The following is a 15328-nucleotide window of genomic DNA, read 5'->3' on the forward strand; positions in this document are numbered from 1 at the left end:
ATTTCTAAAGTGTATCCATTGTAATGAATATGAACACAAGTTTGCACATGTTGAGAAGAAGCTATAAAATGCAGTCAAATGGCTTCTGTATTCTAGCAAGGTAAGCACCAATAGGCCTGTAATCAGCCTGCTTCAGTGAGACAGTGCCCTGGAGGTGAAACTCCACTCCCAACACTTTGAATAGAGTAGCAAGGGTACTTGCCTTCAGAGATGCTGGAGTCATGGAACATTGTTTCAAAAGCTTGATGGGTCTCAGCAAAGGATGGTCGGTCTGGAGGATTCCACTTCCAGCCTGCAGCATGAGAAACCAGGAAAGTTCTCAGTGTATAAAGCAGGAATAGTGGACAATCCAGTATTCTCACTGAGGAAGGCAGAAAAGTTGCCAACCCACTACCTGACGGACTACAATATCCTACTGATACACTGGCTGTGTAAGAGGTCCCACTATATCCAAGATAAAGCACTGATGTGGTGTTGATGGGTCAGGAATTACATCATTGGATTTAAGCCAAGCACCATGTCACCAACATTAGCTTTTCCTATTTTTTTTTTTTTTTTTTTAATTCAAAGTGAGTTTTTCCTTATTTGCTACCTCAGTCCTGGAGACTGAATTCTTATCTAACCAAAGAAGTAGTATATATAGCACCATCAGTACAACTTTTCAGCAGTGAACCACCGATTTTTTTTTTTAACTATGCTGTGGGGTCTGTGATGGGGTATACAAACTCTACACTGACAACAAGGGGTTAAGGAGTTGTTCTGTGCTCAGCCAGCCCTGGCCCACCACACCTGCAAGACATGCACAGGCTTGAAGAGGAGTTAAAAGGGGAGCAGAACAGCTCACTTGTGGGCAGGCTAGGGAAGAGAACAGACCTTCAACTCTCCACTCCTGCAGAAATGGCCGTGGGAAGGCAGGATCTTTCCTGACAACAACTGCGTGAAGATCCCTCCCTCAAGGCAGGAAGGGCCTGATTCTGATATGCCCTGAGACTGAGGCATTCCCCATCTCTCTTGTACTAACTCCGTTTGTGTTAATTCCTCTTGCTTTTTGTTTATGGATTACCCCGGAAGGCCAACTCACAGGAAGAGACAGACCACTGCAGAAGTGGAGCATCCAGCAGATGCAGACCCCAGGGAAGAGAGAATGCTGCCACGCCATGCCCAGCCACAATGAGGCATCAAGAGGTGAGCTAATCTCTTCACAGTGTTAGGATAGTTCAGGCTTCAGGGACCATGCAGTCCTTGGCCTCTGCTGACATTTCCAAAAGTGCCATCTAGTACCAGCGGTAATGGTGATTTTCTGAAGTGGATACATGCTCCCTCAGGCAGTGGCTTGAGACCATCACACTCACTTAAAAACACTACCACCATCAGCTCTATTTGAAGTGGCAAGCTAGAAGCAAAAGACTCCATAGCCTATTATAAATTCCCTCTACCTCCCCAGACTCTATTTTGCCTCCAAATTAAAAGTGAAAGGAAATACTCACATGCCCTCATCAGTTCATAAACTTTTGGAGGGCACCCCTCTGGTTGTTCCATCCGATATCCCTTCTCCAGCAGATCGTACACCTGTGAGAGGTCAATACCTGGATACGGTGACATCCCATAGGTGGCAATTTCCCATAATAGCACCCCAAAGGCTGCAAAAAGAGGAAAAACAGATTATGATTATAAATCTATCCCTTCTCTTCCATCGTCTGAATACTACCGCTGTTTGTACTGTAACATAAAGCAGTCTCTCCTTTGAAGGTATTTTCAGGCCAGCCCGTGGGGGAAGGCACAAGGGGAGATTTGCACCCTAAAAGTATTGCTGAGTTTGGATGTGGTGACCTAGCCTGGTATCAGAACACATCCTCCTTGTCCCTCTGACAGCAGACTAAGGAAGGAAAGATGCCTTCTCCCTAGGCTGGCATAGAAGAGGGCTTAGAACAGGGGTCAGCAACCTTTCAGAAGTAGTGTGCCGAGTCTTCATTTATTCACTCTGATTTAAGGTTCCGCATGCCAGTCATACTTAACAGTTTTAGAAGGTCTGTTTGTAAGAGTCTATAATATATAACTAAACTATTGTCGTATGTAAAGTAAATAAGGTTTTAAAATGTTTAAGAAGCTTCATTTAAAATTAAATTAAAATGCAGAGCCCCCTAGACCGGTGGCCAGGACCCAGGCAATGTGAATGCCACTGAAAATCAGCTCGTGTGCCGCCTTTGGCACACGTGCCATAGGTTGCCTACCCCTGGCTTAGAACATTGAGAGTTCTTTCCTTCTTACCCCACACATCTGATTTAATTGAGAAGGTGTTATATGCCAGGCTCTCAGGTGCTGTCCACTTGATAGGAAACTTGGCTCCAGCATGAGCTGTGTAGGTATCTCCAGTCATCAGTCGACTTAAGCCAAAGTCAGCCACCTTCACCACGTGGTTTTCTCCTACCAAGCAGTTTCGAGCCGCTAGGTCCCTGTGTGAGTGAGAAGAGATGCAATTGCAGGGATGCTGTGGTGCAAACATCCTGAACTCTTAATGCCAATACATGTGTGGTACAAGCATTACATTAATTTGTCGTTGCACACCAACTGCTGGGCCACATGCACAATTTATTTTTAACTAGAATTCTACATTTCGCAGTTGGTGTACAATGTATTAATTATATCATACAGTACTATGACAGAGTTGTCTGCCATTGAGAGTAGCAGCACCTAGTGGCCAGCTGCCGACTTCACTACCTGACCCTTTAAGGGTTCAGGAGGGTCCAGCAGATACATATAGAAACCTAAGGGTACATGCATCTGATGAAGTGGGTATTCACCCACAAAAGCTCATGCTCCAAAACGTCTGTTAGTCTATAAGGTGCCACAGGATTCTTTGCTGCTTCTAAGGGTCATGAGAATGAATGTGCTTGTGGAAGGAATCTGGGCACTGTACCTACAAGGGCCTGAAACCTTGCGGAGAAGGTGGAGCGAGGCTTCCTTTTCTCCCATCCAGCTCGGAAGGAGTTTAGAGAAGGAACAACATGAAGGCTGCCTCCTGCCTGCCAGCAGACAGGCACTGATGGGAGAAGGCTGCCCTGCTGGACCCTCCAGAGTGGCAGGACAATTAGGAAGGGTGCACAGCTGAAAGGAATTGGCAAAAGCCTTGCAACTGATTTAAGTCACAACCCCTGCTGCAAGGAAAGTGCTGGGGAGGGAACGCCTGCTTGAAGGAGGGCAATACTGATTATCCTAAAGCTAGGAGATAAAGCAGGATCTCTCTCTCTCTGTAGTTAAGGAAGTGTGACAAAGTTCCTCCTCTACCTTGGTGGATCCTGCGCTTATTGGCAGATTTGCTCACCTCAGTGATCTTCCCCACAGTCTGGATCAACTCCTCCTGTGTCTGATCAGGAGTTGGAGGTTTGGGGGAAACCCGGGCCCGCCCTCTACTCTGGGTTCCAGCCCAGGGCCCTGTGGATTGCAGCTGTCTATAGTGCCTCTTGTAACAGCTGCATGACAGCTACAACTCCTTGGGCTACTTCCCCATGGCCTCCTCCAAACACCTTCTTTATCCTCACCACAGGACCTTCCTCCTGCTGTCTGATAACACTTGTACTCCATAGTCCTCCAGCAGCACAGCCTCTCAGTCTCAGCTCCTTGTGCCTCTTGCTCCCAGCTCCTCACACTTCCTCTCCTCTAGCTCCTCCCTCCCTGACTGGAGTGAGCTCCTTTTTAAATCCAGGTGCCCTGATTAGCCTGCCTTGATTGGCTGCAGGTGTTCTAATCAGCCTGTCTGCCTTAATTGGTTCTAGCAGGTTCCTGATTACTCTAGTGCAGCCCCTGCTCTAGTCATTCAGGGAACAGAAAACTACTCAGCCAGTGGCTAGTATATTTGCCCTCTACCAGACTCCTGTACCACACTGGCCTGGGTCTGTCACAGAAGGTAGGACTAGCTAACCTGAGCCAGAGAGACCTGAGGCATTATCCTAGCTCTGGAGACAGGGCTGAGGGGAAAATTCCTGCTTGGAGAAGGGAAAGACTGACTAGTTCCAGGCAAAAGATAAAGGAGTTACTTGTCACAGCCTAGCTGCTGTGAGGGGCTGGAAGCAGGGGTACCCTTGTAGCTGCCAAAGAAGAAGTGATGAAGAACCACTATTCCACACTGATTAGGCCTCAACTGGAGTATTGTGTCCAGTTCCGGACACTGTGTTTCAGGTAAGATGTGGACAAACTGGAGAAATTCCAGAGGAGAGCAACAAAAATGACTGAAGGTCTAGAAAACATGACCCATGACAGAAGATTGAAAAAACTGGGTTTGTTTAGTCTGGAGAAGAGAAGACTGAGGGGGGGACATGGTAACAGTTTTCAAGTACATAAAAGATTGTTACAAGGAGGAGGAAGAAAAATTGTTCTTGTTAACCTCTGAGGATAGAACAAGAAGCAATGCTGGACATTAGGAAAAACTTCCTGCCAGAGTAGTTAAGCACTGGAATAAATTGCCTAGGGAGGCTGTGGAATCTCCATCATTGGAGATTTTTAAGAGCAGGTTAGACAAACACCTGTCAGGGATGGTGCAGATAATACTTAGTCCTGCCTTGAGTGTATGAGACTGGACTAGAAGACTTCTCAAGGTCCCTTTCAGTCCTATGATTCCAGGCAGTGATAGCAGAATCCAGAGACTCGAGAGAAGATTTTGACAAGCTGGGCAAAAGGTAGGAGCAGTCCTGGGAAAATGTCGGAGGGATTGAATGAACTGTTCTTGGCCACAGCCCAGAGCTGAGGGTGGTCCTACGTTCCCCTTCTCTTTCCCAGACCAAGAGGGAAGACATGGGAATCAGAAGGAGAAGAGGCCAAGTATCTCAGCTCCCAGACTAAGGTTGAGGACTGGGCTCAAAAGCCACAAGACTTGGGGGTTTCCTCTTTGGGACTTTTCTGTTAACCCTGGATGGCTAGGCCCTATACAATGACAGACTGTTGTGGCACCCCCAGAATGACTAGAGGGGGTGCTATATTGAAAAACACCCTCTAACACTGCACCCAGACATGGGAAGGTGCTCTGGACATGAGAGGCATGATGACAAGCACCCAGAAGTGTGCAAGGCACAATGCAGAATACAGGCCATGGACCCTGTCTCAGAGAGCTGCAAAATAATTTATGATGAGATGAACTAAAGAGGTAACCAAACAATAGGGAGGGTGTAGGGGTGAGGGCAAAGGACAGGGTAACAGCAATAGTACTATGTGCTTACTCAAAGGCCTGGGCACAGAAGCAAATTATATGCACTTCTTACCATGAAGGATGAGCCCTGAGACTGATGCTGAAAGGGCCTCTAGTATCAATTATTCGCTCTCATCCACACCAGGATGAGTGGGAGCAAATGTGTTTTTGCCTAACCCTTCTGCTAAGCTGTCATTATGCCCCTACACTTAAAAAAGGATAGAATATTTTTAAATGAATTTAGTAACTGAGAGGTGTGACACTGATCAGCCCGAAGGAGGAAGGTCTCTCTCCACAGAACAGGCAAAGACAATGTAAGCTTCCAACTAAATGGACCACCACCAGGAATGATAACACAGTTCAGTGTCCATGGTTCATTCTTTGTTGGGCCTCTATTAACACTGCCAACAACAATGGCTATTGTGATGATGGATACATGCCCACTGGGAATGGGATGAAATCAGCTCATAACACACAGGCCCTTTCATTACTGAAATGGATCAGATTCGAACAGGTAACTCTGGCTCCCTATTTCCTTCAAAGAGCTTGTAGGTGACCTCTCTTGAAATCCCATTTCCAAGCCCATGAAAACTGCAAAAGTTATCATTCTGAACGATAGGGCAAAGTCCCATCCCCTTTCACTGCCATGTGGGTTTGTGTCACAGCATGGTGGCATGTTGTCACCCACCTGTGGATGAAATTCTTCTTCTCCAAGTACTCCATAGCAGAGGAGATCTGAGTGGCCATGTAGAGCAGCACAACAGCGCTCACCTCCTCCCGGTTGCATTCTCTTAAATAGTCCAGCAGGTTCCCATATGGCATATATTCCGTCACAATGTAAAAGGGTGGCTCCAGGGTGCATACACCTAGCCGTGAAATAGACAAAGTTAACTTTTAAGTAATTATCTCCGCCCTAGTTTACCAGTACTCTTGAAGGAACTGAAATCCATTTAAAGCATTTTCTGCCAAAGTAATGTACTCCTATCCCATCTCTTGTACTCAAAGCTGAATCTGTTTTATTTTCCAGGAACAACTTCAGTGTGGCCTAGGACAAACCAAGATACAGGCGGCAAAGTGCACATTCAGTGCCACCCTACATATAGGGTAATTAGTACCAAAGTTCTAATAATCCAACGGAATATGCATAAGAGAGCAGTCTCACAGTGATGCATGGGTGCAGAGTGGAAGAAGAGATATTTTGAACCCTAAGAATTTGATATTTTTCTCACCCTCAAACTCATGAGAGCCAATTAGAATTCCCACTAAAGCTGGTCATTACCAGGTAAGAATCAGCTGCGTGGGTCTACAAGTTGGAATGTCACTTAAGTATGTGAAAACTCCCATGTATAACAGCTTGGTAAACTATCAATACCATGCAGCCTGCTTGCAGATCAGGACTCATTCACATACATTCCTTTGACAACTTGCACATTTATTGCAGCTGTGTGCAAAACATGTATTGGTGGTAGAGGGAAATGTGATATTATTGTCAATTCTTTAAATAGGTCTCACCCCCTTTGTAGCTCCCTTTTAGGGCTAATCATTCTGGCTCTCTCACACTGACAAACAGCATACTGCCAGGTGATGGATCAGAAGAGGTACTCCAAAAGCACTGATGTATATCTTGAACACAAGTCTCTTTACAGGATACTCTCCTGTGGCTACCAGACAGGGTTGGGCAGAGACATCTTCTATGTCTACTTGATGATGGGTGCAGAGTGATTGACATTATTGGAGTTCTTCACATTCCCAGCATTGTTTCCTTTTGCCCTACTCTTAGCTGACAGCTTGGCTCCCAAAAGTAGTGACAGTCCAGGTGAGGCAGCAGATGGGACTATACAATAGTGAAGATTTGGGATCTAATGTCTATAGAGAATCTTTCCACATACAGAATTAACAGCTATGCTGACTCTGTTGCAGTAATCGCCCTACCATACACATTCCAGTGGGAAAACTCGGGTATGGCCAAGCTGCAAAGCCTGCGTATTTCTTCCACTCACGTGTTGCTTCAATATGGGCTTCTCTTCATTTTGCCACCCCACTGCAGTTATCTAATTGTTATATTTGAACCTAGAGGACAACACACTAATATTTATTTGGTGATATGCATATTTGTCCTTTCCCACCGCAGTAGAGATTTGGTTGCTTTGTATTGTTATTAGTTACAGATACATTTAATCTATTCAGTGGGGCTTTTTTCAATAAATGTCTTTCTGTTCATATAAGTAACTGAGCAAAGACTATAAATGACAGTGTCTTGTGTGAATAAGATTATCATATTTGCTTTTAGATATGACATCATCTTTCTCAGTGCAGTGATAACTGTATTATTTTAACTGTCTCTGTATTTGTGGCTATCGCACTAATAAAGAAAACTTCAGTCCAGGTACGTAACATTTTGTAAGGCTGCTCTGACAGACCGAAGGAGTAGTCTGTCCATTAACATGGCTGTAGCTTGACTGGATGCTAAAGATGTAGAGTTGGGGTGTGTGTGTGTGTGTGTGTGTGTGTGTGTGTGTGTACGTACAAGACTCCAACTTCAGAATGTATGTTGTCAAATGTATCTTATATGGCTAAAGCTCCTGGACTTCACTCTAGTGCCCCAAGAGTACACATACCACAAAGGTGAGGACACTCTAAACCCAGAGAGGCCTAAACATCATCCTTAAGTCTAATGCAACTCACAGTACCACAGCATAAACCAGTGCTGTCTAAATAGAGGCACCATCCAAAGAAGCGACAGATCTGAGTATGCAGTTTGATCCAAGCACCCAGGCAGCATTGCCTGCTGGACTCTGTCAATAGATGTCACAGTTCTCCATTAAGTATTGGATTCAAATTTGGGGTGTCCCGTAGCTTCAGGCAGGTTGTCAAAATGGCCTTCAATTAGGCCAAGTTTGAATGCCACAGCCACAAGTGTACACTTTGGAGCATACTGTCAGCTTAAACCCAGACTAGACCCCGACTTTGCAAGAATACTGCATACGCTAAAGCAGGTCAATAATATGACAGCTGTCACTGTTTTTAAACAAAGATTCAGTTTCAATAGAAATTAAGTCAGTAAGCACAGAAAGAGAGATCAAACTCCTTCACTCACCTAATAATTGCACTAGATTTGGGTGTTTGATTTCCTTCATCACAGCAGCTTCTTTCAAGAACTCCTCCACTTCCATGGTATCTTCCTAGAAAATGGGACAAAAGAAAAACATGCAAACCTCTCAATGACTTTAAGGTCTGTTTTAACACTGCACTGTTCCAACAAAGGAACTGGAGATGAAGTCTTTTGCATCTGTTTCTCATTTCTGGTTTCATTAATGCACTAGTGTTTGCAAAAAAGCATGTCCATTTCTTCCCCACCCACGACTGACCAACATAGGTGCTGCTACTCAGGCTTTGAACAAAACAACATCAAAAGGACTCAATAACCTTTGGTGCAGCTGACTGAACATTTGCAGTATGGTAAAGCAACTTTATCAGCCTAGTGACTGATCTACACTGACACTTGGGAGCTTTAAGCTTAATTTGTGATTTCTTGCTCCATAGTCCATCAAGTCTAAAAAGGCTATGGAGCTCAAGTCTCTGGAGGGAAAGAGGACCTGAGGTCAATTATTAGCAATCCTTCTGACTAAGGAGTAGTTTTGATAGGTTATACAAGAGAATCCTGCCAAAGTGTCCTCACCTGGAAAGATGACAGCTATAGTTGTAGACCGTAGAGATAGCTTTAGCATTTTATTTTACTTAGCAGTAACACAAGAAGCCTGTATCCTCTAAAATATTAGTTTACACAGTTAGCATACGGCATAAGTTACCATAAGGCTTTGAGGCCTATGACCTCTGGCATAGAAAAATGGCCTGACAATTACTCTGAGTTTTGCAGAACTGGGAATAGCATTTTTTTTGGGGGGTGGGGGGTGAGGGGAGGAGGGAGAGTTTGTGCATAATAATACCAGGTAACTGCAGGAACACTGAACTGATACTAAGTTTGGATATCTTACAATGGATCATTGCAGATGCGTAGCCACAAACTTGCCTTGGCAACAAATTGATGCATATGGTAATAAATTAAAATCACATGTATACAAACCTATAGGATAAAAGGCACCTGTAGGGTAAGGAAGTTAAATATGGACAAGGGAGGCTGGGCACTCAAATGAATATTTATGACAGGTTCTAGGCCCTATAACAGGGCAGACGATAATGTAAGGGGGTACGTGTGTGGTCATCATCAGTTGACCTGGACCACTGGATTTGCTTGACATGTCAAGGACAGAACAGGTTTTTTGTCTTTCATTGCCAGATCCCCAAAGAAGTGTGTGGGAATATATGCAAGGAATGGTACAAGGTATAACATTAACTTTGTAGTACTATTATCTTTGTATGTGGTTTGGAGCTTGTGTCTCTTTACTAATTGTGCTAATACAAGTGGTGAAAGTTCTGCTTTGCCCTCAGCATGAGTGCCTTTATTGTGCATATCAGGGTTCCCAACCAGATATTGAACTCATTAACCTTGTTTCTAGGACTAGAATCTTACAATCCCCCCGCCCTTTAAATGAGTGTTAATTGGAAGTCAATAACCACTAAAGAATCAGACTACACAATATTGGAACTTAAATGAAGAGTGTGTAGGGGGAAAGGGTTCTGAAGTTTCCCAATGGCAGGAGTGGGGAGGAGGAGGAGTTTTCCGGACCCCTTGTTCTCTGAGAAGCCTCCATAACCCGTTTTCTTCTTCCAGGTGGCTGTTACAATAGCCCTGCCTTGGACACTCAGTTTCCATGGAGAATAGACTTGACTAGGGAATTCTAACCACTTTTAAGCCACACACAGAGCTTAAAGTTTTTTGTTGCTAACCTTTCTTCCATGCAGGCTACTGTATAGTCAGCATAGGAGTTAGGGTTTCCCCACTCAATTTCCTGATGCGTTTGACATTAGCAGGGGCAAAACATTCCAGAAGTAAGAGCACACTGCACTCTTCTGTTGGCTAAACACACACTTCTAATGAAACAATGAGTGCACAGTGGTCTTAAAACCCACCTTTAGTGTTTTCACAGCAACAGTGAGATTGTATTTCTTCCAGACACCAACGTATACTTCACCATACTGCCCTCCCCCAAGTTTGTGCTTCATGGTGATATCCGTTCGTTCCATCTCCCACTTGTCATGGATGGGGGACACTCCGTAGACTGTGGGCTTATTGCACTTGGGTGCTGGGTAATGCAAGGTTGTCACCAGTCCATCTGCCACTGTAGAATGATGGTGAACTAGCTCTGCTAATGTGCTGAAGCGGCTTTCGGCTGTCACATACACCTGATGAGAAAGGATCAAGAATTCATTTGACTACGTAGATATCTGAAATATTTCAGTGATCGTGGAAGACTGGACAGTAAAAACTTTCAAATAAATATAAAGGGAATTCATAAATAAATTTGCTCTCAGTTTGATAGGGAAATAGAACAGGCCAATACATAGGGTTTACATCTGCAGTAAGAGGCAGGTTGGGAAAGTACAGCTGCTGAAGTGATCGGCTTGTCTAATGACCTCCCCCATGCTTTCCATAATTTTAAAACCAAAACTATTGTAAAGTGCAGTCTCCAACCTCCTTAGGACCAGTGGAATCTCCCCCAGATATGACACACCACACCCTAATTGTGCCAAAGACAACCAACCATTGATTTAACAAAGTCTTGCTTAGTCTCACATACAGAATGTTCCTGCCAGGGCCAATTGAAATAGATCTGTAACTACATCAAACCACCACTATTCTGCTCTCCAGTAACCCACTCAACAAGGACAATTAACAGTATTCTCGGGATTTTTTCCAAAGTGTTATTTCTTGGATTAGGGAATACAGCATGGACAGACGTTCCCTTTTTTCACCTTTCACTTGTACAAGACAAGATAATCGAGACATCCCCTACTTTCTCTTCCCATTGTGTTCCTTGGAGCGGGCCTTACCTTTCCATCTGCGGTGGTATTGATCCTGTAGTGGTAAACACGCCCCTCGTACCGGAGGGAGATGGACAGCTGCCCCGGGCTGCTCTCACTTTCACGAACCAGAAAACTGCCATTGATGAGGCTGCTCAGCAGATACTCTGCTGCACTGCGTGACACGGGCCCATGATACCAGGAATGCTTCTCCAGGCTGTTCACTGGTGTGATATAGTTGCTTGGCACCCATCCCTGCCCATTCTTAGAACATACCTCACTCCATTCACCATTCTGGTTGTAACCCAGGACTCGTAGCTTCTCACCTGAAGATGGGGACAAGGGGAAAGAAATCAAGTTGAAATCAGGTCAGTCTCCTTTGAGTACACATACTACTACACATGCATCTGTCGAAGTGGGTATTCACCCACGAAAGCTCATGCTCCAATACGTCTGTTAGTCTATAAGGTGCCATAGGCCTCTTTGTTGCTTTTACAGATCCAGACTAACACGGCTACCCCTCTGATACTACTAGTTATGTAAGCCTGCCTTTGCAGCTAGAGAATACAAGTCTTTGGCAAAGAACTTTTAATTCAACAGTCCCAAGCTGCTTCATGTAATTTTTAAGTAGATAAAATTAAAATTCAGAAAGTGAACTCATATGAGCTTTTAACCTAGGTTCAGGAGTCCCAGGGGAAGGGGGTGGGGAGAATAGTTTTGACAACTTCCAAATTTGAGGAGCTGAACAGTTAAGACATTATTCCCTAGTTACTCCAATTTGGATACTCAGCTAAAACTTACTAACATGCAACCACATTTCCACATATGTCAACCAGTTCCAGTGCTTCATCTGGTTTAGATTTCTGAATCAGGAAGCTGATTCTTTCCTAAGAGGTTGAGGACTCATTCCAGGTTGGAGGACTTAAAACCAACCCTTTTAAAAATTGTTGTACAGCAAGATACATTTTTCTGGCATCCATTGACAATAGTGCTAAGAGACCTCCTTGATATATTTAAAGAAGTCTTTGATTTCCATTGAGTTGAGGCAGCAGGACAGTGAAATCTGTATATGGGTGATAAAGTTGAGAAGTGTCACTACAGACAGATAAAGAAGCCTGCACACATTACCACAGTAGGACCATGAGATTCTAGATCTCAGTACTAGTATCACAGTCCTACCACGCAGTGCTCCTCAGGATGTTCAATTACCTGCCCTCTGTGCCAGCCAAGCAATTTAGAGAATTGCTCCTAACGTTCCCAAAATATCTGTGTGCATGTTGACAGCAGTGGTGCTGGGATTAGTTTTCTGTAGGGATGGAGATACTGGTAAAATCAGCAGCTGCTGATGGGAGCAGGGAAGAACTAGTGTTTTGAAAGCTGACAGTTTCAGAGCAGGTGCGGGATCAACTTCCCACCTGCCAAGTTAGTTTGGTCACTAATGCCCAGCACCACCAAGGCTTATGTTAACTGCCCTTCAATCAACGCCCTGTCTAAGGCTGAAGGACATGCAGTGATACTAGCAGTGAAAATTAGTGCTATAGGCCTAACCCAAGAGTTTACTTATTTCCGAAGAAAAACTATGAAACTTCTCACACTGCAATGGGAAGGTTAGGCGTAGGTGATTTTGGAGTATTAGGATGGCAATTAAAGAAAATAAAAACATTGCTGAGCAGAAAACTGATGACTTTCTATCAGTCTTCACCACAGATGTTGGGTAAATTTCTGCCACAGACCTGACATTTTCTGGTAACAAAGATGATTTACTGTCATGATTTGAGGACTTCAATGGCTCAGACACAGGTTTGATACAGGAGTGGGTGGGTGAGATTCTGTGGCCTGTGTTGTGCAGGAGGTCAGACTAGATGATCATAATGGTCCCTTCTGACCTTAAAGTCTATGATGGTAATAATTATGCTCATTGGATCACCAACTGAGTACTATCTATAGATAGTAATCTCTGCAATAAGTTATTTCTCCAGCAGGGGTCCCTGTTACATAAGTCAAAGAAAAAACACCCACTAGCAAGGCACCAATCTACCTATCAGCAGTTCATGAAAGATCATAATCTACTTCAGCTATATTCACTTCTTCCATGCTCTCTGGTGGAATGAAGTGACAAGTGATTCTAGTATATTCTTTTCTCAATATTAAACCCACAGCTTTAGCACTGAAGGAAGCTAACTATAGTTCTGAAGGGAGAAGTTAATGCTGCCATCTTATACCAGGTCTACACTATAAAGTTAGGTTCACCCAGCTACATTGCTCAGGGGTGTGAAAAATCCACATCCCTAAGTGGCAGCCTAACCCAGGGCCGGCTTTAGCAATTGCAGGCCCCAATTCGTACTGATCTGGCAGCGTTCCAGGCTCTTCGGCGGCACTTGAGGACCCGCTGCTGAAATGCAGCTGGAATGTCGCCGGGTGAGTAAAAGTTAAAAAGGTGCCAATGCCTGGTCCTCTTAGGCACGAAGCCTGATTCGGGGGAATTGGGTGAATCGGCCTAAAGCCGGCCCTGGCCTAACCCCCAGCATAGACAGTGCTAAGCTGATAGGTCAGTAGAAGAATTCTTCTATCTACCGCTTCTCAGGGAGTTGGATTAACTACAGTGATGGGAGAACCCCTCCTGTTGCTGTAGTGAGTTCTACATCGAAGTGCTACAGTGGCATAGCTGGAGTGTTGCCACTGTCAGAGGCTTAAGTGTAGACACAACCTTAATGTGAAATACCTTTCCCCTTGTAGAGCGGCAGAGAAACAATAGTCCATGTGAGTCATGCTTTCCCTCTAATTTAGGGCTCTTTGGACAGGTACGTGCTACCATCTTAGCTATCACAGGTCTGTGAATCAACACCTTGATGAGAACAAACCTGAGTGACATGAAGATATTGAAAGGGTACAGCACGCCTTACCTTTAGTGATGCTGAGCGTGTTGTCGCCGCTTGCTACAAAATCATAAAGTGCAACAAAAAGATTGGGATCGCTCTCAGTGGTTCCAAGCAGGTTCTCCTTAGAGCTCCACCTGATGGCTTCATTCAGTGCCTGGGGTTCAACATCACAACCATAGGGGCGGTGAAGGGCCTCTGGACAAAAAAGGTGAGAGGAGGGAATTTACTCTATGTACAACAGCTGTGAATGTCAAAATCCAAAGCACACACAACAGTGTTGCTGCAGCTTTGTGAGCACTGGCTAGAACAGGAAGTATGGATTTTTCAAGAACGGATGTTGTATATCAAGCCAGGCATCACAAAAACAGCCTGTGTGACCAGAGAATATCGAGGTTGTTATAAACATATGAAAATATATAGTAACTTGTGTTGAAACTGAAATTCATCAGCCCTTCTTCAAACTCATCCTTACCTTTTAGAAGTTCTTCCACAAGAGAAAGGAACACACAAGTTTCTAAAGATTAAGTGAGAGTAAGATTGATGACAAATGTTTCATATGATCAATTTACACATTTTTCCTCCTCTTTAGGGAAGCTGAACTGGAAAGAGTGGCCAGAAACATTAATTAATACTGACATCAAATGGCATGTCTCCACGAAGATCAACCGCTTTAGGAAGCCTAAAATGATACAAATGTTCCCAGAGACAAGCTTGGGACTACACTAGCATTTAATGCAACAATTTAGATTTTTTTTCTTTTTAATTGGTGTGTTAGGAATTCAGAGACAGGAGGGAATAAGGCATGAAGGAGCCAGTTAACTGAGTAACATGGGAAGAATGAGGCAGCACAGAGTGAGACACACCCAAAAGCAGAAGCTAGTCTGCGCAGACCCCTGAAAGGGGAGGGAAAGCTTAAATGTGCTACAGGATGGGGACAAGGGGAAGCCAGCGAGAAACAAACAGGGAAGGGCCTGGGCATGGTCCAAGCAGCAGGCAAACATTTGGCATGGATTCAGAAGAGGCCAAGACTCAGTGCTAGGAAACCAAAACTTAGGGATTTTCCTGCGATATCCATTCAGTTTTTCCACTTTACTCTCCTTCTCCCCTCCCCCGCCCCCTACATTTTCATGCTACTGTAACAAACATGACAGCACAGGTTGTGATTGTTAATTTATCCAACATTTTTCTTAGCAGCACTCATGAATAGTTACATACTCTGTTGGTTATGCTGGCAGAGTTTATAACTATCATGAAATCAAGAACATGCTTCTCAGGGGGGCTGTAAACTTGTGTCTGGAGTGACTACATCTGTATTTGAGGTCTCACAGAAGTTATGTGCTTTGCCAGC

General features: G+C 44.3%; 1 protein-coding gene across 4 annotated transcripts in view; it reads right to left on the reverse strand.

Moving 5' to 3' along the window:
- ABL2 (ABL proto-oncogene 2, non-receptor tyrosine kinase) overlaps positions 1-15328 on the reverse strand; it is a 77770-nt gene that overhangs the window by 13767 nt on the left and 48675 nt on the right. For all 4 annotated transcript variants that reach the window (XM_050963001.1, XM_050963004.1, XM_050963003.1 and 1 more), the window contains exons 2-9: positions 14005-14175; positions 11132-11427; positions 10211-10483; positions 8277-8361; positions 5868-6045; positions 2269-2453; positions 1488-1640; positions 203-292 (exon numbers count right to left, since the gene is read on the reverse strand). In XM_050963001.1, coding sequence (XP_050818958.1) covers positions 203-292; positions 1488-1640; positions 2269-2453; positions 5868-6045; positions 8277-8361; positions 10211-10483; positions 11132-11427; positions 14005-14175 — 1431 coding nt within the window. The remainder of the gene's footprint in view (positions 1-202; positions 293-1487; positions 1641-2268; positions 2454-5867; positions 6046-8276; positions 8362-10210; positions 10484-11131; positions 11428-14004; positions 14176-15328) is intronic.

This window comes from Gopherus flavomarginatus, chromosome 7, assembly GCF_025201925.1.
Source record: "Gopherus flavomarginatus isolate rGopFla2 chromosome 7, rGopFla2.mat.asm, whole genome shotgun sequence".
In the NCBI taxonomy this organism is placed as follows: domain Eukaryota; kingdom Metazoa; phylum Chordata; order Testudines; family Testudinidae; genus Gopherus; species Gopherus flavomarginatus.